Source organism: Stegostoma tigrinum, chromosome 33 (assembly GCF_030684315.1).
Source record: "Stegostoma tigrinum isolate sSteTig4 chromosome 33, sSteTig4.hap1, whole genome shotgun sequence".
NCBI lineage: Eukaryota > Metazoa > Chordata > Chondrichthyes > Orectolobiformes > Stegostomatidae > Stegostoma > Stegostoma tigrinum.
Genome location: NC_081386.1, coordinates 24,577,535 through 24,603,764, shown reverse-complemented (window position 1 = coordinate 24,603,764; position 26,230 = coordinate 24,577,535). Strand labels below are relative to the sequence as shown.

The window sequence follows — 26,230 nt, the reverse complement described above, 5'->3', positions numbered from 1 at the left end:
AGCTGATGATAGAAGTTTTCAAGAGGTAGTGGAGGAGATGACAAGAGGGTTGTTTACTTTATCCCTCAGACACTGTCCTTTATTTCTTTCACAAGTATGGCTGTCACCGTTCAGAATGGAATTTGTTGCTCATCTTTGATTATTCTTCGGAAAGGTGCTGGTGAGCTTCCTCTTGAACTGCCGCAATCCATCTGGTGCATGTACACCCTGGGACAGGAATTCCTCCATTTTGATCCTGTGACAGAGATTGAACAGCACTATAGTTCCAGTCAGCATGGTGTGAGACTTGGAAGGGCTGGTCTGTTACGTACTCTGTGGTATTTTCCCTTTACCAACATAATCTATTTGTTGCTGTCGGGTTGATATCAATGTCCTGGTTAAAGTTTAGTTGTGTGTGGTCTGATTTTTCTGTATGTAGTCCCTTTAATTATTTTTGTGCAACAGTGCACAAATTACCACAGAGCAAAGTCAGCGTGGTATCTTCTAGGCTGAAGCATATTTTAACAAGAACATTGGTGCACAGTGACCAAATCATTTCACTTGGGCCCATGACAGGCAGGAATATAGAATATTAATCCAAACTATTGCAATTCAAAACTGGGAAATTAACTCAGTAAGGAAAATAAATCTCAAGAGAAACTGAGCCTTGGGGAAGAGCAAAATTATAATTTATTCTCTGGTTAAACTGGCATTCTAGTCAGACAATCAGTATAGACATCAAGTAGTTTTTGGAACATAATTGCAATAGAAATGTTTTCATCCAGTCTGGTATTAGGTTCCTACTGACTTAGGTAGTCATCCATGCATTCTTCCACATCTTGTTTATAATCTGGGTTAAAAACAGAATGTGCTGTAAATATTCAGCAGATCAAACAGCATCTGCGAAGATGGAAGCAAAGTTAATGTTTGAGATTGCTGACATTTCATTAAAAAATCTGTCTGGATACAACACACTGTGCAGCAACCACCTTCATGAGACCACAATCAATACAAACTTAAGATCATCAATTTGGCCCCAACTCTGCTTCATTTGAAACAGAACCTGATCTAATCTGCAATTAAAATCACTGTCTGACAGTGATTTAGGTGCTGGAGGAAATGTTCATTAATATCTTCAATGTATTCATGAAGCTTTTGCTTATAAGTAGCAAATTTGCAGGGTTGGAATGAATCTATGCATTCAGCAGCTCCCCTGCTGAACACAAATATGGGCTTTAATTAATATTAAAGGTTTTTGATGAACAATAAGCCATTCGCACTATGCCCTGAAATCAATAAGAATGATGTTGCTCTGAGATGAATTAGTTTCTCTTACTATTCAAATTGCGCTGGGAGCACATTGGACATTAACAGATTAGAGCAGGACTCACGTACAGGGTAGTTAGCAACAACCAGACTGTTGGATGCACCTTATTTTAATCCATTTCCATGAAACTTGAATTGGTCTCACTTTTTTCTCTCCAAATTACGAGGAAGTTATAATTTCAACCATTGTAGTTAAAACGGCTTTGTTATTTTAGTTTTCAGATTTGCTGTAAAAAAATGACTGGCTAACGATCAAACAGGAATCTACAGAATATAAAAACAGTTGGATGGTTCCAATTTTTGATATGCATTATTGCAAAATTTTTGTGATTTTTGTTCTGCTGATTGAATAGTTAGCGCTGAGGAAATGTACAATTTCCTCTTCAAAGCTGGCAATTCAAACACATATAATTGAAACCTATTTCCTCAAGATTTACACAGTACAGTCACTTTTATTGCCTTATTTGCTCTTGAATAAGAGGTTAACTTGAACCCTTAACGTCTGGTTATTTTGAACTTTCTGTCTTTGGGACATATTGGAACAAGTGCTTACTTCTGTTGATGCCTCATTATCAATCACATATCGTGAAGCTTCACATTCTGCGCGCTTTCCTTGGTCGGCAGCCATTGTGAGGAATAGGAGTGTTATCTGTGAGTGAAACCACCTGGAGGCCACCCATGCTTAATCCTTTAATGGCAGACTGCAATGAAAATTAAATGGGGGAAATTAGGAATACAGCACTGAAGGTAGTACACGCAGATCCTCAAACACATTTAAAAACATATGAACATTTTATCAAAAACCATAAACTAAGCTTCCTGATAATTCAGTGAGTTCATATTATCAATAGCTCTTCCAAGAAGGTCCAAGGTTCTGATCCCTAGTTCTCATCTGAGGTGGCAGTGGGAATATTAAACGGATACTGGTTCCACTGAGTTAGGAAGTGAAAGAAAAACCACTAGGTTACACCTCTTGAACATGATCCAGTGACCTCTGCTGGGAAGTGTATATGAGGTTATGCCAGGAACAGTCATGATCAAATATGACACTCACCAATGTTTTATCACAGGGTGCACTCAATGTCCCAGCTTCACAATGAAAAAGTGCAAATATACGTGAAGAATTAAAGGTCAATTGGAAGACATGGAACTGTACCCCAGGTAGAGTTAATGCCTTCAAGACAGGACAGAATACTAGATGGAGAAGTGTACAAATGGACACAATGCAATACCAATTAACAATGAGATGTGGAGTAGAGTCAATGAGTAAATCAGACACAGAATGACATCATTAGAGACATAATAATCGGTTAAGACTTACTGTCAATGAGAGATGGGGGTAGTGATGACACAGTGCTATTATTGATGGAGTACTGACCCTATCAAACTATGAATTCAGAGACCCAGGTCAAATCCCATGGTGGTGGAATTTGAATTCAATAAAAACCTGGAATTAGGACACTAATGATGGCTATGAAACAATTGTCAATTGTTAGAAAAACCTATCTGCTTCACTGAATTCCTTGCGGGAAGTAGAACATAGAACATAGGGCGGCACAGCACAGTACAGGCCCTTGGGCCCATGAAGTTGTGCCAACCTATTATCCTACTAAGATCAACTTACCCTGCATATCCTACATTTTACTATCCTCCATGTGCCTATCCAAGGGTCGCTTAAAATTCTCTAAAGTATCCGACTCCACTACCACTGCCAGCAGTGCATTCCACACGCCCACCACTCTCTGTGTGAAGAACCTACCTCTGACACTTCCCCATACCTTCCTCGAATCACCTGAAAATCATCCCCCTCGTAATAGTCATTTCTGCCCTGGGAAAAAGTCTCTGACTATCCACTCTATCTATGCCTCATCATCTTGTACACTTCTATCAAGAAACTTCCAATCCTTCTTCACTCCAATGAAAAAAGCCCTAGCTCCCTCAACCTTTCCTCATAAGACCTGCCCTCCAGTCCAGGCAGCCTTTTGGTAAATCTCCTCTGCACCCTCTCTAAAGCTTCCACATCTTCCCTATAATGAGGTGACCAGAACTGAACACAATATTCCAAGTGTGGTCTAACCCGAGTTTTATAGAAGCTGCAGCATAACCTCCCAGCTCTTAAACGCAAATTCCCCTGCCTGCCAGTGAAAGCGAACACACCATACAGCTTCTTTACAACCCTGTCAACTTGGGTGGCAACTTTGAGGGATCGATGGATGTGGACCCCAAGATCCCTCTGTTCCTCCACACTGCCGAGAATCCTCCCATTATCCCTGTATTCTGCATTCAAATTTGACCTTCCAAAATGAATCACTTCAGACTTTTCTGGGTTGAATTTTATCTGCCACTTCTTTGCCTAGCTCTGCATCAAGTCAATGTTCTGGTGCAACATACAACAGCCCTCTACATTGTCCACAGCTCCACCAACCTTCATGTCATTGGCAAACTTACTAACCCATCCTTCCACTTCCTCATCCAAGTCATTTATAAGGATCACAAAGAGCAGAGGTCCCACAACAGAACCCTGTGGCACACCACTGGTCACCAAGCTCAGGCTGAATACCTTCCATCTACTATCACCCTCTGTCTTCTATTGGACAGCCAGTTTTATATCCAGACAGCCAAATTTCCCTAAATTCCATGCTTCCTTACTTTCTAAGTGAGCCTACCATGTGGAACCTTATCAAATGCCTTGCTAAGATCCATATACATCACATCCACTACTCTACCTTCATCGATGTGCTTTGTCACATCATCAAATAATTCAACATGGCTTGTGAGGCATGACCTGCCCCTCGCAAAGCCATGCTTACTATTTCTAATCAAACTGTGCTTTTCCAAATAATCAAAAATACTATCTCTCAGAATCCTCTCCAATGGATTGCCCACCACAGAAGTAAGACTGACTCGTCTGTAATTTCCAGGATTATCCCTTTTCCCTTTCCTGAACAAGGAAATGAAATTTGCCACCCTTCAATCTTCTGGTATCACTCCAGTGGACAGTGAGGACGCAAAGATAATTGCCAAAGGGGCAGCAATCTCTTGCCTTGCTTCCTGTGGCAACCTTGGGTATATCCCGTCTGGTCTAGGGGACATATCTACCCTCATGTTTTCAAAATTTCTAGCACATCCTCCTTCCTAACATCAGCCTGTACAGCATATCGCTGTACTTACCTGATCTGGCTACACTTGACTCCAGACTCACAGCATTGTGGTTGATTCTTAACTGCCCTCTGGGCATTTAGGAATGAGCAATATATACTGGTCCATCCACGAATATCCCAGGAAAAAATAATAATATTAAAGAATCAGCACCACCAGAGACAGAATAATCACCACTGAATAATATCCGAGGTAAAAACTAACATGACTGGGGTCCACTAGTTCCAACCAGGCCACTGAAATGCCATAAGCCAACAATATATTTCGCATCATGTACCGTGCTACGTGATTTCCTCTACCTCACCCTCAACCACTGTTGGACTTGGCACTGAAGATGGGAATGTCATAATTATAGATTCAATCCTGTGTCGCGGTTCCAGGATAAAACACCACCTATACATATATGTGGGAGAGATGACCACAATAATTCGCAACCCATGTCAACTTCAAACTGCGCATACTAAGAATCCAAACATTGCATCACATGATAGACAGTTATATGGCAGGAAAGACAAATTCCATATTGTATATGTGAAAAACATCAGTACACTTGAAATAATTTTAACTTTGCTTACTAATGTTAGGCATAGGAATTAATATTCCCTGGAAGAGAATATACTGCACAGGATCCATTTCAAACTCTGTCCCAGCACTTTTTTTGCTCTTTTAGACAGATAAAAATACAGGAAAGAAGAGCAGAAGATCAAGGCCCATAAATCTAGCTGTAGCTATAAATCTGAATAGTCTGCCTCCTCAACTTTTCTTTTTATCACACTCTTAATACTCTCATGCCAACACACCCACAGGGAATTTGATAAACGCTGGGAGGAAATTATTAAAAGATAATTGTGATTATACAATACAAATCCCTAAAGCAGATCAAGCACTGGCATAACCATGATGGGCTAAATAGCCTCCTCCTGTACTGAAATTTCTATAATGCATAAGGAGCAAACTCCAGTAATTATCCCAATCAGTTATACCAGCAAGTGAGAGAAAATCAAGTGTTTAAAGAATTAAAGTCAGAAGGAGAGGCTAAAACTCAGCATGGAGACTAACACCAATAAGGCAGTCTAATGTCATCAGCAGATGCAACATCAGATCTGGTTTTCCAAATAGATTTCCCTTGAGATTAATTTGCTAAGAATTAATCTCTGGGATAATAATGATGAGTAACTGTGTGTGTGCAGAATTCTGAGAAGATGTCTGAGGGATGCAAAGATTTTTTGAGGCATCAGGGAACTGGCTTGTTGAGCCAAAGGCATTTGCTTGCTTAACTTTTTTTTACAGTAAACTTTTCCTCCTCAGGTGGCAGAAGTTAACCTATTTCAGCAATCTACCTTATGACATGGGTGATACTAGTTAACTGCTGTTGTGATTCTTTGTCCTTCCTGAATAATCTGCAATTTCCTATGTTTATAATTTTAATACTTTTAGTGAAAGCATAAGTAAGTGAATATATAGACCACAGGAAGTGCCCCTCACAAGACACACATTTAAGGACTGTTTCAGTAATGGTCTCAATTCATTAATAATAAACATTTATTTGAAGAACCAATGTGAACCAATCTTTTGTTTCCTTAATTGTCCTGTTTACCACCCCTTACAGCCTTGAATCCTTATCGCTGTGGTTGGTTAATCACTCTGGAAAAATAATAAAATTATGATACCAAATGTACAGGCAACCATGTTGGTAGGAGTATTTTGTTTAGCAAGCTGACTGCTTCTCTTGGTAACTTGATTGACATTATTGTGCATGGGATCATATAGTGGACTGCATTACTATTAATGATGAGTTCAAATCTTATCAGGGCAGTTTGAGAAACTGTATTTGATTTAAAGATGCTTGAAACAAATTAAAACAAAAACAATCCTTTAGGAAAGGGAACCCAAGCCTGGTTTGATCTGTGTCCGATTCTCCCACACCAATACGGCTTGTCCCCCATTTTCTTCTGAAAGCCCAGAAACATACCTCAGTGGCTACTTTCTACAAGGATATAGTTGCCAGTAATGCCCGTATTCTAAAGGTTAATGCTGAAATAAGTGAGGATATGGGTCAAAATCAGACTGATGGGAAGCAAGCTCCTTCTTGGCTAACTATGAAGACTTTCTCTATCTGGTTGTGGTGAGAAGTTTTCTCAGTGCAGACACCTGCCTGACCCACTCCTGACTAATGTTTGATGTTATCACTCTATGTTAGACATGAAAATGATTCCATCATGCAGCATTATCATCCTTTACCTAAATAAGCACAAAGAAGTCGAGGCAGTAAATGCTGAAGTATATTCATCCAAGATAAGTTTCATTACAAAATCCTAGGTATTCACTCTTTTCAACGTAGAACAAGCTTCTAAATATCTTAGCTGTTGTCTAGTCAAGAACAGATATGTGGAGTTAATGCTGCATATTATTTTCTGTTGTTGCAGACTGCAATGAGTGTTTCAGAACAACAGATTATTTAAATATATAGCAACAGCATGCAGAATACATATAAATGGTGATCTCGTTCATCTGCTAGTGAAATGCCTTCCTTCACACTGGAGCTGTTGCATGAGACACACAAGGGTATTGTCAATAAAGAGATGCAAAGAGATCAGCAGGATCCATTTCAGCAACTGAACTCTGTAACTCACCAGCCTGCCAGGTCCCAAACCCTTCACCACCACACGCACAAAGGATATTCCTTGATCAGTTGCTTTCTGCCAAGAAGACAAAAAACATGAATATTTTGTTTTACATGTAATGATAATGTTTTAAAGTGTGTTATTTCTTACTTTTTATAACATATTCATAGAATCCCTACAGCGTGGAAACAGGCCCTTCGGCACAACAAGCCCATACCTACCCTCAGAGATTCCCACCCAGACCCATTCCCCAAACCCACCTAACCTACACATGGTCAATCCACCAAGCCTGCATCTTTGGATCATGCGTGGAAACAAGCTGTTTGGCCCAACAAGTCTATGCTGACCCTCAGAGCATCCCACCCAGACCCATCCCCCATAACCCACCTAAACTATACATTCCTGAACACGATGGGCAATTTAGCGTGGCCAATCCACCTAGCCTGCACATCTTTTCACTATGGGAAGAAACTGGTGTACCCAGTTGAAACCCATGCAGACATAGAGAGAACGTGCAAATTCCACACAGACGTTCGCCTGAAGGTGGAATCGAACCCAGGTCCCTGGTGCTGTCAGGCAGCAGTGCTAACTGTTGAACCACCATGCTGCCCCATACTACTCTCCCTCATTACTGATTCCACCTCTTTCTGCTCGCATACAGCCACCCTGTATTGTGCTAAAAACAGATCTTGAAATAATTTCACTGATTTTTCTCTAATGCTAAGCAATCTGCCACTGTTTGCTTAGTTCAGGTGGTAGCATAAAGCCCCATCTGGTGATTAAAAGGTCTCATAATACTGTTTGAAAAGCAAGATCATTTTCATGGTATCCACTTAGTTGTAAGTGGATTGCCCTCACTGCGATTTCCAGCATCAAATTAATGGCAAGCTTTGGGCGGTATGAACATCTTAGATAGGGAGCTCACTGTTCAAATAGGTACTTGGTACTAACAGGCCAAGGTTTAAAAGGCCTGCAGCTGTGTAAAGAAGGCAATACACATAAACATTGTTCAGCCAGGAGATTTAAAATTTTAATTCGCAAAGAATGTCTGAGAGATCTGCATGAAGACACAACATGATGTGATTCACTGATGAAGCAGATTTAGGTTGGGCCAGAATACTGTCAGTTTCAAGGAAATCAGAACAGCAATACGACAGTTAGTGTCAATATGACCTTAGCTTGTGTGCTGGAGCTTACACATTTTATGATAACTGTTGTTAAGCTGTTTTTGTACTTCTTATGTGTATTTCAAATGACTGTCTTTCTTAGTTAAAACTATTCTTGGAAGAATCATTTTAGCGTTAACAAATGAATAAAAGACATTCAGTACTCAATAAAGTGAATCTAGTCCATCCCGTTTCAGTGATGTGTGCCAGTGGCAAAACGCTTGTTTTAGCTGCATTTTTCTTAAAGTACAGTTCATTGCTGTTGTAACCAATTTACTTTGAACATTCTCCTTTTAACAGAAGTTGATTGTATGTGAACAAATTGAGGAGTTAAACTTATATAGTGAAGAAATTCATACACCATTAAATTTGCCAGAGAAACCTGACACAGGAAATGTTGCAAAAAGTAAATACACATACACATTTTATAAAAAAACCTATAGATTTAGTTTCCAGTGAGTCATACATAGGGTGCTCAGAGCAAATCAGAGCATGTGTTATTATTGACCAGAACTAAGATCGTATCAATGCGTATGTTACCTTAAAACTACAGGAAGTCTGAGTGAATTGATTCAAACAGTAACCGATGTTGAGGCTGGAGATCAGATAAGGCTTGGTTTGTAATTAAGAGTCTGTAGATATTATTGGATCTAATGTTGGGTGTTCCAGGAGAGCTTTCTCCACAGTGTAAATGACTGCTTTTGCTTAACTCCAAGACAGTTAATGAAAGTGTCAGGTCTAGCGTTTTGTTATTAAGAACAGAGACGAGGTTGAGTGAAATAAGCACAATTTTCTTTGATTGTTTACTTGGCATCTATAAGACAAAGCAGCTTAACAATTCTTATTTGACTCTGTCAGTCAATCTTCAGGAAAACACTTCAGTGCTTGGGCAAAAGACAGGCAGTTCAGTTTTATTCAAACAGGGAATGGGTGGGTCCTACTATTGTCGCCTTGGATTTCAATAAAGTAAAATTAAATACAAAGCAGTATTGAGCACACATAGACATTAGGCACACCCCATTACTGTACTCAGGAGAACATGTATTACAGACCCAAAACTTGTAGCAATAGGTATATATATATATATATATATATAAAAACAATATTTCATTTTTCACCGTTTGTGTGTGTATTTTTGTTCTGTTAATCCATGCGTACATGGTAATAGCACACTCTGCTGGAGTTACTCTTTAATGTGCAGTATTAAACATACAGTGAGGTGTGTGCGTAAGGGATATGTCCATGAATAATGACAATTTCCCAGAACTTCCGTGCAAATTCACAGTATCCCTTATTCAACTTTCCAAGCAAGAAACAAATGCAGTATTAACATACAGAACTTGAGATAACTGGCTAGTAAGTAGACATGTATTAAAAATTCCATGCTTTACATCAACTGTAAGTCATAAATAGCAATGAGTTTCACTTCTTTTGCAGTAATGTTAAAGCATTAATTAAAACAGATTGTACAGCTAAAATACAAAATGTTGTGAGGACTTAATAAATTGAATATTTATGACAAATAAAATGGCAATAGCAATATTAAAATACAAAATTTTCTGCAAATATTGCAGTAAGTAATATAAAATGAATGCATTACACTGGAAAATTAGTTAGTGAGCCTTGACACAGAAAAAAACGTTATCACGTAAGATAATGGCATAAAACTAGACACTGCAGACAAGAAAGCAAGAGAAGGTCTTTCCACTGATCCAGCTCACCATCTTCCATGTGGTATTTTGAGGGACGCTCTAGGCAAAGTTTTGAAAAAACTAGCAATGGAACCTTTCACTTCATCAAAAAATATTTATCATGTTCTTACAAAAAAAAAAGCAGAAACAAAGAATCCATTTCTAAATTAAAACTAATCATGTGTAATTGTGGACTCTTCTCATATTTCCATCTGAATAATGACAAATTTGAAAGGGTCTGCAATGAGATCTTGAACAATCATTTGTTTTTACTTCAAGAGATTAAGGCACCATTATAACCACCCACTCAAGTTAATCCCAGTCTTACTGCAGATGATTAGGATGACCTGTCCGACATCACATTTCATTTCAGTTTAATTCTTTTCCAACTGACAATGTTTTCTTGCAGCTTCTCTGGTACTCTGCAATCATCTTACATTTTAAGATTGTTATGCTTTGTTGCTGATAGTCAACAGCGAGCAGAATGCCTGCAAATTGATGGGGTTAGTTCTCAGAATATTAGTTCATTGTGAACTCACAGAATTGGGTTCATTTGGGGTTTTGGGGGAAACAATGATGTGAAAGGAAACTCAACACGGAGAGATAAAACTGGTCGTGCGTGCCTTTAACAGCATGGTGAATTGGTGTCTGGCGGCTAATAAAGTGAGATGTTTTTAAATTGACTGTGCACCTGCATTGGGCGGATACAATGATGATTGCATTTCATCCTTTCCAGAGGCCAACCCGTCCACACCATTCTCTGCAGTTTGAGATAACCATGTTCAGGACCATGGACAGATACAAGAAGTTCAGGACGCACCTAAAGAATCTACCAAGTTAACAATATTACAAAACCGTGAGTGGTTAAATAACCCCTGACTGCATGCCTTCATTAGTTATCTCTCAATCTTTGCAATCAATATTTGCAGCTCACAGAAGCCACTGCCCAGACAAACTTGTAGTCTCTTGACTGCATCTCATACGAGTCAAGGATAAGCATTAATGCTGAATGTTTGTGTTGAACAACCAATTTGCATGCTGTAATATCCATGTAGTTCAAAAACATCACATTCAATATTCAAGGTGAAAATGTGTAATTATTGCGGATACAAGGCTGAACATGTTGGTTAGCCACAATCTGTCACAGTGAAGATCCTTCAACATTACTGGCACCTCAGGACTAACCTTTTGCTTACGCAGGATGACACAATGCAGGATGAAAACCTCTATGAAATGTATGTTACAGGGGCATATCTGCTCTGCCAAGGCACAAGTAACCATAATTGCACCTTGAGATGTGCCTCATGCTTAACTGCGACTTGAGACAGTTCACAGACATGGGCAGATCCTCATTCACACAGACTTACAAAATACCTCATGTTCCAACTCAAGTGAAAGCAAATTTCCCATCCTTCAAATCGAAGTGGCTGAAATAGAGTTTAACTCCCTACAACAATACAAGAAAGCAAAGGCTGACCAAAAACAATATAGTTCATTAAGGGCAACAGAAACCTAAAACAGATCTAGATATGCTGCACCTGCCAAAACTAATAAAAAGAAACTCCTCCACAAGTACATCATTAACATTCATAAAGTGTGGTATGAAAAGTACCAAATCTGAGGGATTGCAAAATTGAGTGAGTACAAAGGGTAGTGGAAAGCTTTCCTCTCCAGGTTTTTAAACAGTAATTCTTTCATGGGCTATGGACATCACTGCAAGGGCAGCATCTGCTGGCCATTGTTAACTGCTCTAGAACTGAGTGACTTGCTAGGCTATCTCATAGGGCAGTTAAAAGTCAACCAAATTGCAGGGGGTCTGGAATCACATAAAAGACAGACCAGATAAGGGCAGTAGATTTTGTTCCTTAAAGGAGATTAGTTGAGCTTTTACAACAATTGATGATGGTTGTCATGGTGAACAGTTTGGAGATCACCTTTACATTCACTCTGGTGGGACTTGAACACATATCCCACAGTATTAGCCTGGATCTCGCCCTTTGTATTTGAGCCTTGAAGCTTTGAACAGATAGAGTTGAAGATATTACCAGCGACATTGCCACTAATTTTCCACAGCGAGACAGTCTAATGACAACTCAACATCACCAAACAGGACTCCAAGAAGCAGAACTGAGACACAATTCTTCAAAGGAAACTGTGAAGCTGGATGCACACAACAGGCCAAGCAGCAACTCAGGACCCCAAAGGGTCTCGGCCCGAAACATCAGCTTTTGTGCTTCTGAGTTGCTGCTTGGCCTGCTGTGTTCATCCAGCTCCACACTTTGTTATCTTGGATTCTCCAGCATCTGCAGTTCCCATTATCTCTTCAAAAGAAACTGTTATTTTATACAAGGATCAGGCCTTTCCATTTCCAGACAGTAGAAAATCTGAGGCCAAAGACAAGAAAAGTTAAAAAAAACTGGACAAAATCTCTAAATCAACAGCTTGCAGTACCCCACAGACAGAAACAATGATCTAAACATATAATGCAGCGTTCATTTGGCGTATAGCAGAGACAGTAGGAACTACCAATGCTGGAGAATCTCAGACAACAAGGTGTAGAGCTGGATGAACACAGCACACCAAGCAGCATCAGGTGAGCAGGAAAGCTAAGATTTCAGGTGTAGACCCTTTTTTAGAAGTGGAGGAGGGGAAGGCGATTCTGAAATAAACAGGGAGAAAGGGGGAGGCGGACAGAAGAAGGATAAAGGAGAATTTAGGTGGAGAGGAGACAGACATGTCAAGGAGGCCGGGTTGGAGCCAGTCAAGGTGAGTGTAGGTGGGGAGTTAGGGAGGGGATAGGTCGGTCCAGGGAGGAAGGGCAGGTCAAGGGGGTGGGATGAGGCTAGTAGGTAGGAGATGGGGGTGGAGCTTGAGGTGGGAGGACAGGTTAGGGAGGTGGGTACAAGCTGGGCTGGTTTTGGGATGTGGTCGGGGGAGAGGAGATTTTGAAGCTTGTGAAGTCCCCATTGATACCATTGGGCTGCAAGGTTCCCAAGCGAAATATCAGATGCTGTTCCTGCAACCTTTGGGTGGCATCGTTGTGGCATTCCAGGAGGCCCAGGATGGACATGTTGTCCAAGGAGTGGGGGGGGGGGGGGGGGGGGGGAGTTGAAATGGTTTGCGACTGGGACGTGCAGTTGTTTGGTGAGAACCGAGCGTAGGTGTTCCACAAAGCAGACCCCAAGCCTCCATTTGGTTTCCCGATGGTATATAGTACCATTTATTGCTGAGTTCCAACCTGTGATCGATCAGGAAACTGTGTGAAGACAATTTACAACTGCCCTGAATGAACTATACTCATCTCATAGGGAAAAAGAAACTGTTATTCATGAATTTATGCAATCAACAGACAAAGTTGGCAGACGAAGAAATGGTAGCAGTTTGAACATGAAATACTCTTTGTGAGGTAGAAAATGGGTTAAATGCGGAGTAATGCACCCTTTGCACTGTTGAATCAAACTCTGCACAGCACTTCAAGAACATTATTCCAATACTCAAAATACGTAGGTGTATGTGGGAAGGGGTAGGGTTTGCAAATCCACCTCCTTAAGACCCAAGCTGGGTAAATTCACTCACAGGATGACCAATCAGAGAAAAGTCACCTGCCGCACCCCTGTAAGCTGATGAGAAGGAAGCAGCAAGGAGCTGTCCTCCAATCTCAGGCTTGATCTCCCTCTTCTTATTCCTGATAGGCTCACATAGTGAGCCTAAACACAGGAAAGAAGTAACCCATGAATGGAAGAACAAACAGCAGTTAGAAAATTAACTTTTTGCAGTGAGGCAGTCACCGGTAGAGCCTTCAGCCAGAATGGTGGAGGGGGGAAAGGCAACTGGAAGAAGGGTTGTGGAGGAAGGAGTCCAAATACCCCATAAAGGAACACAAATATTAAAGCTACTGTTACTATTTGACTGCATCACCAAATTAATTTGTTTGAGAGAATGAAAATGTAGACAAAATCACATAGTAACCTTCAGGAAAATCTCAAGAGGAGCCCTTGGGGAAAAAAAAATGACTCCTGCTTCTCTTCTATGGTAACCATGTCCTAATACCAAAACAATGTTGTAATCCTTACTATACAATTCCAGTACTGGAAATTCCAGTTCCCCTATCAGCGACCATTGTAAATTAACTTATAGAATCTACATAGTCAACAAAAAGAGAAAACTAAAACATTATTTTGGGTTGGCTGGATTCTTCAGCTAAAAGACGCCAACTTCAAAATAGTGTGCAACTCAGCCTCTGAAAGGTGTTTAATGAATTCTGAAGAATGGCAGTCATTAAAACTAAAAGCAGCAGTGAAAGTGCTTTTAGGTGGTTTGCCAGTTGCTTCGATGAAACACAAAGCCAATCCATTACGCAGGTTTAAAATAAGCATTCATACTATAAAGGAAAACTGCTTTACCGCTGCTGCTGAAATGCCGGCAGTCTGTGCTGCAACTGGGGTCCCCTTCTTGGCGTTCTTAAATCCTTCTGTACCACATGAAGTCCGCACTATGCTCAGTCCCTCGTGGGTGGTAACGTGAATGTGTGTGCTCAGGAAAAAAAATCAAGTGATACAAAAAGTGAGGCAGAAATCCCTGAAAATTTGAATCATATTTCAACCTGTACACATTTAGAGTCATAGAGCTTTACGGCAAGGAAACAGACCCTTTGTTCTAACTTGTCTGTGCTGACCAGACATCCCAAACTGATCTAATCCATTTGCAAGTATTTGGCTCATATCCCTCCAAACCCTTCCTTGTTGACGTACCCATCCAGATGCCTTTTAAATGTTGCATTTGTATCTGCTTCCACCACTTCCTTTGGCAGCTCATTCCAAACATGCACCAACCTCTGCATGAAGTAGTTGCCTCTCAGCTTCCTTCTAAAGTTTTCTCCTCTCACCTTAAACTTATACTCTCTAGTTTTGGACACACCTGCTCTGGGAAAAAGCTTTTGACTGTTCACCTATCCATGCCCCTCATGATTTTGTAAACCTCTATAAAGTCGCCCCTCAGCCACGGATGCTCCAAGGAAAAAAACCTGAACCTATTCAGCTGATCCCAATAGTTCAAACTCTCCAATCCCAGCAACATCTTTGTAAATCTTTTCTGATCCTTTCAAATTTAACAACATTTTTCCTATAGCAGGGTGCCCAGAATTGAATGCAGTGTTTTAAATGCAGCCTCACCAAAGTCCTGCACAGCTGGAACAGATGTCACAACTCATATACTCAATGCACTGACCAATGAATGCAAGCATGCCAAATGCCTTCTCCATCACTCTGTCTACTTGTGACTCCACATTCAAGGACATATGTGCCTAAAGCATTAGGTCAGCAACACTCCTCAGGGCCCTAGTGTTAACTGCATAAGTCCTGACTTGGTTTGCTTTACAAATACAACACCTCACATTTATCTAAAATAAATCCTATTTATCACTCCTTGGCCCATTGGCCCATCTGATGAAGGTCCTATTGTACTCTGAGAAAACCTTCTTCGCTGTCCACTACACCACCAAGTTCGGTTCAACTGCAAACTTGCTAACCATATCTCCTATGTTCACGTCCAAACTATTTATGTAAATGACAACAAACAGTGGACCCAGTACTGACCCTTGTGGCACACCGTCCGTCACAGCTCCAATCTGAAAAGCAATGCTCTACCACCACCCTCTGTCTCCAAACTTCAAGCCAATTTTGCACCAAATTGGCTAGCTCCCTCTGAATTCCATGCGATCTAACTTTAGTAACCAGTCTATCATTTGACTGTTTGGATCTCATTGAATGCTTTGCTGAAGTCCATATAGACAACATCTACTGCTCTGCCTTTATCAGTCTTTTTTGTCACCTCTTTGAAAAACTCAATCAAGTTAATAAGACATGATTCCCCACACACAATGCTATGTTGACTATCCCTAATCAGTCCTTGCCTTTCCAAATACATGTAAACCCCATCCCTCAGAAACCCCTCCAACAACTTATCCGCCACTGACATCAGGCTCACCAGTCTTTAGTTCCCCAGCTTTTCCTTACCACCTTTCCTCAGTAATGCCAGCACATTAGCCACCCTACAGTCCTCTGGCACCTCATTTGTGGTTGTCGATAATACAAATATCTCAGCATGCAGCCCAACAATCTCTTCCCTAGCTTCCCACAAAATCTGGGAGACACCTGGTCAGGTCCAGAGGATTCATCTACCTTCATGCATCTTAAGACATCCAGCTTCCCCTCTTCTGCAATGTTGACACTTTCAAGTCATCACTACTTTCTTCCCAAGTTCCCTAGCTTCCATGTCCTTCTCTACAGTAAATACTGATGCAAATATTTGTTTAGTACCTCATCCATATTCCATGGTTCCACATATCACATTATCAATGAGCCTCATAAATAGGACCTTATGAGGTCCTATTCTCTCCCTAGTTATTCTTTTACCCTTAATGTATTTGTAGAATGTCTTTGGATTCTCCTTAACCCTATTTGCCAAAGCTATCTCATGTCCCCTTTATGTCAGCCTGATGTGCCTTTTAAGTATATACCTACTGTCCTTACACTCTTCTAGGGATTCACTTGATCTCAGCTGTCTATACCTGTCATATGCCTCCTTCTTTTCCTTGACCAGAGCCTCAATTTTTTTCTCATCCAGCATTCTCTACACCTACCAACCTTGCCCTTCACACTAACAGCAACTTACTGCATCTGAACCCTCATTATCACATTTTTGAAGGCCTCCCACTTTCCAAGCATCTCTTCACCTGCAAACAGCTTCCCCAATCATTACTTAATGTTCATTGAGGTAAAGAATGTTAATGCTGATGTTCCAGATGAAGTACAATTGCACGCAAACTAAACATTGCTCCGCTTTGCCCACACCATAGCGGAGCCCAACATACTTTACTGTATTCTGATTTTTTTTCTGTAAACTTTACAATGAGATATGGGTAAGATTGCCAATTACTGTCAAGTAAGGGACAGTTTAGTGCTGTGGGCAAATTATCATGGGTAATGGGTTGAAATGATCCCAATGTCATTTCAGCCAATTAAAGAAATTTCCAATGAGAGAGTCTGAGTTCCAGTAATCTTAAGAATTGAAAACCAACATCCACCTCCATCCTCCATTGCAGTCCTCCCTGTGAAAGAACATGCCAATTACTTTTTTTAAACTACAACAAAATCCTGCATTTATACAACAGACTTAGCAGTATATCAAAAAAACTTCAAAATGATGGAATGAAAAAATGGAGAGGGTCCAGAGAGATTAACCAGGATGTTGCCAGGAATGGAAGGTTTCTGTCATAAAGAAAAGCTGGGACTTTTTTAACTGGAGTGTAGGAGGTTGAGAGGTGACTGTACAGAAGTTTACAACATAATGAGAGGTGTAGATATAGTTAAAAGTAGCTGTATTTTCCCTAGAACGGAATATTTCAAGACCAGGGGCCACATTTTTAAGGCGTGAGGAAACAGATTTAAAAAAAGATGTTTTTATACACAGAAGGTAGTTCATGTGTGGAATGAACTTCCAGCGGAAGTGGTGGATGTAAGTACAATTACAACATCTTAAAAAAAAATATTTCGATAAGTACACGAATAGGAAAGGTTTGCACGGTTTTGGGCCAGGAGCAGGCAAATGGGACTAGTTTAGTTTGGAATTATGCTTGGCTGAAGGGTCTGTTTCCGTGCTGTATGACTCAATGACTATCTCATTGAAAAGAAGGACATTTTAAGAAGGATGATCAAATCAAGGTGAGGGATGAATTTTGACGAAGGGTTTTAATAGCAAAGAGATAGGGAGAGAGAGATGTGAAAGGCAAGGGAAAAAGATGGGGAAAGTGAGCAAAAATTCTACTTCGAGAACAAAAAAATGGGATTGCAATTTTCTGAAATAACACAGGATTCAAGGATGATTATTTGAATTTAACACTGAAGGTGACATTGGATGAGTGGGGAACATCTCATCCAAAGGATAGGCAGTTCCTTATTAGTGCACTGGAGAGTCAGCCTCAATTTTTTTGCACACATTCTGGAGTGGTATTTGAACGTACTGCTGCTTGACCAGAGGTGAAGATGCTATCTTCTGAAACACAGTTGACACATAAAAGAAGCTAGAGAGAGATGTGAGTTCAGGATTGGTCCTGAAGGTACCATGGATAAAAATTTGGTTATTGGGCAACAGGAAATAAGAAGCAGAAGAATGATATTATTTTCAACCTCAAAATCATAATGTAATAATTACCAACCTAAACATGGTGTGCTTTTATTAGCAGGGAGTTATTGGTATTTTCCGAAAGTGAACTTAAACTAACTTGAATGGATGATTTAATTTAAAAAAAAAGTTAATTCAATTTTCAAGAAGTCAAGAATTGCTGGGGTTTTTTAAAAATAGATCTAATTCTGAAATATAATGCTTTCTGCATCAAACATGTGAAATTAGTTACTGATTTAAACCAAATGCTAGTAAGTTACTATTTACACTGCAATATCTACTTCCAGGTTGCAACAACACATTTTGAGTTTTTACTACCATGTTTTCTCTGTCAAAATTCTCCCTTTAAGGTAATGACTGATGCTTGGGCAAGTGGCTACTTTTTATCTGGTAAGCAAGTGTCTCGAAACCATCTAATTACATGGTCAATCAAAGCCAAGAAAAATCTTATCCTCAAGAAAAACCACAGTTGTATGTTCTGGTAGGAATTAATGAATATAGATCAGTAGTCAGCTAAATTGCTTGTGTTTATTAACTGGAAAAATGAATTATTGTTCCAATTATAGTGCCCTATCAGGTAGTCATCTCAGATTAATGAATCTAGTATCTGTCATTAAACATCGCTACATCCAGTACTTACTTATTATATGTTGCTTTGATGTGCACTATGTGTAGATCTTCAAACTTTTTGCCTCCCCAGCGCAAAGGGCTCTCCTGTCCTGGCATTGGAGGTAGGATACTGTAGGTGACACACAAATACCAATAATTCAGCTGTATGAATAATAAGAAAGCTCATATTAAATCTCCTGTTTGGGTCTGCCACTATTTTTTTCAATCTACTGGATTGCAATGTTGAGCTCTCTAATTGGGTATATTGCACGACATACATAGGCAACAGGTCCACAATGGACCAGCATTGTTCCTTGTCCTCCAGTTGGCTTGAGGAACTGACCCATTTAGTATCATCTGTGACTATGACCCATCTTTGTTGATTTTAATTGCAGCGAATTGAATCTTCTGATCTTTAAAATAGCTGGCACGCAGTGAAAAATTTGTAAGCATGAAGCCAATGAGAATTTTATCGTAATCACTGTAAAGCCAGCTGAAAAGGTTGAGAGGGATGCAGATCAGACCAATGTCTCCAAAACTGTTTTCATTTCAAGTCAAGCCAGCACATAATGATTCTGCTCTATGCTTATAAGATACAACAGCAACATCTCTTCCTATATGACCTCACTTTATAGAACGTATTCTTGCTGGAGTATTGTTCTGCAGGCAGAGGGACCCCTCTGGTTGCTCATGTGGCTAGTCATCCTTTGTAGCGGTATCTAGGTTAACTGATAACATATTAATTTAAATCATATGTAAGTGGAATTAAGATACAGATAAGCCATGAACAGGCTTGAGGGGTTAAATGGCCTATTCTGATTTCCAGCACTCTCACCTCTGAATCAGATTCTCACCGTCAAGCTTGACTACATAACATTTAGCCTTTACTTCTGCATTATCAAAGAGCTGTCTAGGGAATGAAATTATAATGTAAACTGACCAGCCTCTGTGAAAATATTAAGGATCCCACAGCATATTTTTGACAGATGGAAGGAAGTTCCTTCCATGGCAAACATTCTTTGTTGATAAAAAAAAGGCACCAAAATAATTAACTGGTCATTACTGCACTATTTTTGGAATACCTTGCTGTGTACAAACTGGCTGCTGAGATTGCCCACAAAACCGTGACAACAATCTAAAACTAATGTATTAACTGCAAAGCAATATGGGATACACTGAGCACAGAATATAAAATCTAGTTCTTTCTTCATTGGAGAGTGAATACTTGCAAACCATTTGAACAAGAAAAACATCAGAGCAGGGTCTAAACCTGATCTCACTCGAATTTCACTTTCAAACAAGGGTCAATGCAGAGTGAGCCTAAATAATTGCCTGGCTATTTTATCTGCGGTCTAACTGAGAAAGCAATTGTTGTGCTGCCTACAAAATATCTTAGATTTTACACTACTAAACAGAAAGTATCTGAAAAAGCTCTGTCTAATTATCAGAAAGGAAAAGGTTAAGCACTTTATCAGCAGCTCAAAGCCAAGTGTGCATTTAAAAAACACTGCATTTCACTAAACACCAGTCTGATTTCCAATACCCAAAACAGGGACTGGCTCCATGTGAAAGACCACATCATTTCGCTTCTGGCCTTTACTAAGATCCTGTCTCAGAAATCAGGGTTTAATGCTGTTCAGTTTTTACAGTATTTTTTCCGGACAGCCACTCCTGAAGTTGAACTATCTGGTTTAAAATTTGGTTTTCCCCAACAAATATTTACAGTTTAAAACAGCGCAGCTGATAAGGGAGCAGGAATACCTGAAATCTGCTGAAGTCTTGCCTTCTGTTAGTTCTGTGGAATTGTTCTCATTTTCTGCTAATCCTTGTAACTTCACAAAACTCATATGTACCAAGCAGCTCTGGCTCTCCATTGAATTAACACGACTACTGGGCGAAGAACATGTAGACATTAGTATGCACACAAATAAAACTCCACACAGTAAAGCTGAAAGCAAAGATATGTTAGAGATAGTAGGAACTGCAGATGCTGGAGAATCTGAGATAATAAGTTGTAGAGCTGGATGAAGACAGCAGGCCAAGCAGCATCAGAGGAGCAGAAAGGCTGACTTTTTGGGCCTAGAACCTTCCTCAGAAATGGGGGAGGGAAGGGGATTCTGAAATAAACAGGGAGAGAGGGGAGGCAGATAGAAGATGGATAGAGGAGAAGATAGGTGGAGATGAGACAGACAGGTCAAAGAGGTGGGGATGGAACCAGTAAAGATGGGTGTTGGTGGGGAGGTAGGGAGATAGGTTAGTCAGATGAGGTTAGTGTGAACCGAGCGTAGGTGTTCCACAAAGCCACAATGGGAACAGCGGATGCAGTATACCACATTGGCAGATGTGCAGATGAACATCTGCTTGATGTGGAAAGTTTTCTTGGGGCCTGAGATGGGGGTGAGGGAGAAGGTGTGGGGGCAGGTGTAGCACTTCCTGTGGTTGCAGGGAGAAGTGCCAGGTGTAGTGGGGCTGGAGGGGAGTGTGGAGCGGACAAGGGAGTCACGGAGAGAGTGGTCCCTCCGGAATGCAGATAAGGGTGGGGAGGGAAAAATGTCTTTGGTGGTGGGGTTGGATTGCAGATGGTGTAAGTGTCGGAGGATATCCGTTGGATCCGGAGGTTGGTGGGGTTGTACATGAGGACGAGGGGAATTCTGTTTTGTTGTTATTGCAGGGAGGGGGTGTGAGGGATGAGTTGCAGGAAATGGGGGAGACACAGTCGAGGGCGTTCTTGACCACTGAGGGAGAGAAATTGCGGTCCTTGACAAACAAAGACGTCTCAGATGTACAGGAGTGGAATGCCTCATCCTGGGAGCAGATGTGGCGGAGGCGAAGGAATTAGGAATAGGGGATGGCATCTTTGCAAGAAGGTGGTTGGGAGGAGGTGTATTCTAGGTAGCTGTGGGAGTTGGTGGGCTTGAAATGGATATTGGTTTCTAGGTAGTTGCCAGAGACCGAGACAAAGATGTCCAGGAAGGAGAGAGAGGTATTAGAGATGGTTCTGGTGAACTTAAAGTTGGGATGGAAGGTGTTGGTGAAGTGGATGAACTGTTCGAGCTCTTCGTGGGAGCACGAGGTGGCGCCAATACGACCATGGATGTAATGGAGGAAGAGACGGGGTTTAGGGCCAATGTAGGTATGGAAGAAGGATTGTTCCACATAACTTACAAAGAGGCAGGCATAGCTTGGGCCCATGTGGGTACCCATGGCCACCCCCTTTGTCTGTAGGAAGTGGGAGGAATTGAAAGAGAAGTTGTCGAGGATGACGACGAGTTCGGTTAAGCGGATGAGGGTGTCAGTGGAGGGGGACTGGTCAGGCCTGCGGGACAGGAAGAAGCAGAGGGCCTTTAGGCCATCTGTATGGGGAATGCAGGTGTATCGGTACTGGACATCCATGGTAAAGACGAGGTGTTGGGCACAGGGGAATTGGAAGTTCTGGAGGGTGTGGGTGATGTCACCGATGTAGGTAGGGAGTTCCTGGACCAAAGGGGAGAAAATGGAGTTGAGATAGGTGGAAATATGTTTGATGGGGTAGGAGTAGGTGGAGACAATGGGTCGACCAGGGCAATCAGGTTTGTGGATTTTGGGAAGGAGATAGAAGTGGGCGGTGCGGGGTTGGGGAACAATGAGGTTGGATTCTAATCCTGTGACAGAATTAGAAAAAAATGGGTATCAAAAATTAATTGGATGGCGAACAAGAAGGGTCTCCACAATGCAACCAACATTTTTTTCCAAATACCATCAAAATCAAATGAACTGGTCAGTCAGCAATTACATTTATTAAAATAGTATCACCCCAATTAGAAATAAGAAAGCTGATGTTGAATCAGAAGGAGAAAATTAGGAATGATGACCAACAGCTTTTTTTTAATAGAACAAAGAAAATTGCAGCACAGGGCCAGGCTCTTCAGCCCTCCAAGCCTGCACCAACATGCTGCCTGTCACAACTAAAATGCCTTACCTTTCCGGGGACTGTATCCTTCTCTTTCCATCCTGTTCAAGTTGGATAAATCAGAGTCGAGTTTTTATAGGGTGGGGAGAGATCAAGAACTTTGGGGGCTGAGGTTTAAAAGTTAGGATTGAAGTGGCTGAAGGTGCTGGAACTAATGATGGAGCCAATGAAATAGAGATGCTTGAAAATATTCAGTTAGGGATGAAGAGTTAAGAGTAGATCACAGAGAGAGAGAGAGAGAGAGAGAGAGGAGAGAGGTTCCTTTGGCAGGATTTATTGACAAAAGCAATGCTGAGGCTAAGAACCAAATCAGTCCACGCTGGAGAGCTATAAGACTGTGGGCGAACATACTTATTCATTTTTTGACAGATTGAAATCTATAGAAGAATGGTAAAATTACTAGGATTATACACCTTTCATGGCCCGTTGTTATCACAAAATACAGTCAACTGAATAGATTTTTGAAATCATCACTTCCCCAGCACTAGACTGGAATGGTTACCTATCAGGATTATTTATTCAAAATAAACGACACACAGCAGTCCATTTGCACACAGCATAATTACACAAACATTGTCACATACTCACGACAATGTCACAGTCTAAGTCTTACTCCAGGACATGAGAAGAACAAACAAGTCCAAAATCCCAAAGTGGGTCTAAGGGAGTTGGCACGCTGTGTTGAGAATTTATATAGGGGCCCTGTCTGTCTGCTATGGTAGATGTAAGAGATCTCATGCTGCTACTTCAAAGGAACTCTGACTGATATTAATTATTTAGTCAAAAACCAGATTGCATGAAGCTTATCACATTACTGTTTTTGGGAGCTTGCAATGTGTAAATTGGCTGCTTAGTTACCAACATTTAAAATTCTTAATTGGCTGTACAGCTCTTTGAGCTGTTCAATGATCATGAAATAAAACACTAAGTTTTTTTTAGTGATCACGGTTAAAGCAGCAAAGATACATGCTGGAATGAAATTTTATAGATGGCCATGGAAGAAAATCCAAGATTATAGGAGCAGGAGCAGGCATTTCAGCCCCTTGAGTCGGCTTCAACACTAACTTACGACTGCTCATTGACCTCAACCTACATTCTCCTGCTAATCCCATATCCCTTGATATTATTAGCATCTAGAAATGTATATATAGCTTCCACAGCATCTGAACTAGAGAATTCTTTGAAACTACTACATTCCTCCCCTGATCAGTCCTATATGGCTTGCTCATCATTTAAAAAACTACAATCCTCTGGTTTTACATCTTCCTTTTCTCTAGGCAGGAAAACATCCTTTTCTATATCCACCTTGTCTACCCCGTCAAAGCACGTTGTGAGTTTCTACAAGATCTCCCTCCATTCTCCCAAAATTAAACTCTAGCAAATAAAGGACCCTTCTTCAGAGCCATTTCTCAGGAAGGGTCCTGACCCAAAAATTCAACTTTCCTGCTCCTCTGATGCTGCCTGGCTTGCTGTCTTCCTTCAGCTCCACACGGTGTTATTTCAGACTCCAGTACTGGCAGTTCTTACTTTCTCTGACGCAAGTTATAACCCTACTGCGAAGCATCTTCCAGGGATGCCTACCTTAAAGAAGTTATCCTCCTCCCTCTGGAAAAACCTCAATGGACCTCTCTCCCACTACAACCCTTGGTAATCTCTTCAGCCCTGAAACTGCTCCATTATATACTGAAGCAAACCAGGTACTATAGCCACATTACCCTCCTGCCTGCCAATGGAACCGGATCATCTCCAATGGACTTCAATCTACATTCAGGCCATCCCAATTTGGCCCTGACCATCACAACCTCTAACCCCATTTCTGAAGAAGGGACCAGACCCAAAACATCAACTTTCCTGCCTCTCTGACGCTGCCTGGCCTGCTGTGCTCCTCCAGCTCCACACTGTGTTATTTCTGACTCCAGCGTCGGCTGTTCTCACCATCTCTAGCAAATAAAGGCCCAGTCTCCTCAATCTTTTCCCATAGAGTGTCTCATCATCCTGGGGCTTATTCTGGCAAACCTCAGCAGTGGCCAAGTAGTCGAGGTGTGGTCTCACCCAGGTTCAATACAATTGGTGCAAGGCAGCTTGAATCCTATGTTTGATTCTCTCACTTTAGAGGCCAATATACCATTTTAAAATATATTATATATATACTGCAGGCCGCGCCAGCATTTATTGCCCCCCCCAACTCCATTGCCCCTTTAAATGAGTGGTTTGTGAAGGCCATTTCATGGGGCAGTTAAGAGCCAAACACATTCCTGTGGGTGTGGTTTCATATGTTGGCCAGACTGGGTAAGAATGCCAGATCCCCTGCTCTAAAGGGGATTAATGAAGCATTTGGCTAATTGGTTGCTGCTGTGCCAGCAATATTAGCTTCTGGTGACATATGAACAAGGACACCCCAATCCGTTTGGTTCTCAGCGCTTCCCAATCCTGAAAGAGAGGCGAAGAAGCGGAGATCGGCTTGGGCGAGGCGAAGTTCCAGGGATAATGGGAACTGCAGATGCTGGAGATTCCAAGATAATAAAATGTGAGGCTGGATGAACACAGCAGGCCAAGCAGCATCTCAGGAGCACAAAAGCTGACGTTTCGGGCCTAGACCCTTCATCAGAGAGGGGGATGGGGGGAGGGAACTGGAATAAATAGGGAGAGAGGGGGAGGCGGACCGAAGATGGAGAGTAAAGAAGATAGGTGGAGAAGGTGTGGGTGGGGAGGTAGGGAGGGGATAGGTCAGTCCAGGGAAGACGGACAGGTCAAGCAGGTGGGATGAGGTTAGGAGGTAGCTGGGGGTGCGGCTTGGGGACCCCCAGCTACCTACTAACCTCATCCCACCTGCTTGACCTGTCCGTCTTCCCTGGACTGACCTATCCCCTCCCTACCTCCCCACCCACACCTTCTCCACCTATCTTCTTTACTCTCCATCTTCGGTCCGCCTCCCCCTCTCTCCCTATTTATTCCAGTTCCCTCCCCCCATCCCCCTCTCTGATGAAGGGTCTAGGCCCGAAACGTCAGCTTTTGTGCTCCTGAGATGCTGCTTGGCCTGCTGTGTTCATCCAGCCTCACATTTTATTATCTCGAAGTTCCAGGGATGCTGTTGACTGCGAGTGAGATCGACATGGGGCCGAGGGGCTGAACGGCCTCTCCACGGCTGGTCCCCATGGAAACGTGGCTTAGCAAGGCGAGCCCATCCTCACAGGGAGGCACACTTACTCACCTGGCGCCTCCAGCTTGCAGTAACCCTCGACCCAGCCGACACAGCACAGCCCGTGGCCCCAGCATCATGAACGCAGGGTGACCCCCAAAATCTGACCCAATTCTTACTACAATCGAGCTCCCAGGCCCGGACTCAGGCCTGAGGCCACTACCAAAACAAAGGGAGGGGAGCAGCAGAAGTTAAACTAACAACAATTTTCTTATTCTTTCCATCAAACCACAACAGAAGTTAACATAAGAACGGTTAGTGTATTTTACACTTTATGGCCACTGAAATTCATAAAGACTTGGTTATTTTTCCGTGTTTGATATGTGTATGATTTCAACCACCCCAAA

General features: G+C 41.5%; 1 protein-coding gene across 2 annotated transcripts; it reads right to left on the bottom strand.

The window, feature by feature from the left end:
- Positions 1 to 646: 646 nt before the first annotated feature.
- Positions 647 to 26,058, bottom strand: mrps11 (mitochondrial ribosomal protein S11). 2 transcript variants are annotated; one of them, XM_048562707.2, is made up of 7 exons: positions 25,896 to 26,058; positions 20,497 to 20,625; positions 18,767 to 18,865; positions 14,349 to 14,478; positions 7,098 to 7,163; positions 1,859 to 2,006; positions 647 to 829 (listed from the first exon to the last, which is right to left on the bottom strand). In XM_048562707.2, the coding sequence occupies exons 1-6, from the start codon at positions 25,961 to 25,963 to the stop codon at positions 1,899 to 1,901; spliced, it is 600 nt and encodes a 199-aa protein (XP_048418664.1). In that variant the 5' UTR covers positions 25,964 to 26,058; the 3' UTR covers positions 647 to 829; positions 1,859 to 1,898. The 2 variants fall into 2 exon arrangements, with proteins under 2 accessions (XP_048418664.1, XP_048418665.1); XM_048562708.2 differs by having other exon boundaries at positions 20,497 to 20,622; positions 25,896 to 26,057.
- Between the last annotated feature and the right edge of the window lie 172 nt (positions 26,059 to 26,230).

Coding starts and splice junctions, on each gene's coding strand:
- mrps11 (XM_048562707.2), bottom strand. CDS start 25,963: ATGATGCTGGGGCCACGGGCTGTGCTGTGTCGGCTGGGTCGAGGGTTA. Junction 14,479..18,766: donor ATCAAAGCAACATATAATAA/GTAAGTACTGGA, acceptor TTTTTTCCTGAG/CACACACATTCACGTTACCA. Junction 2,007..7,097: donor GTTTGGGACCTGGCAGGCTG/GTGAGTTACAGA, acceptor TTTTCATTGCAG/TCTGCCATTAAAGGATTAAG.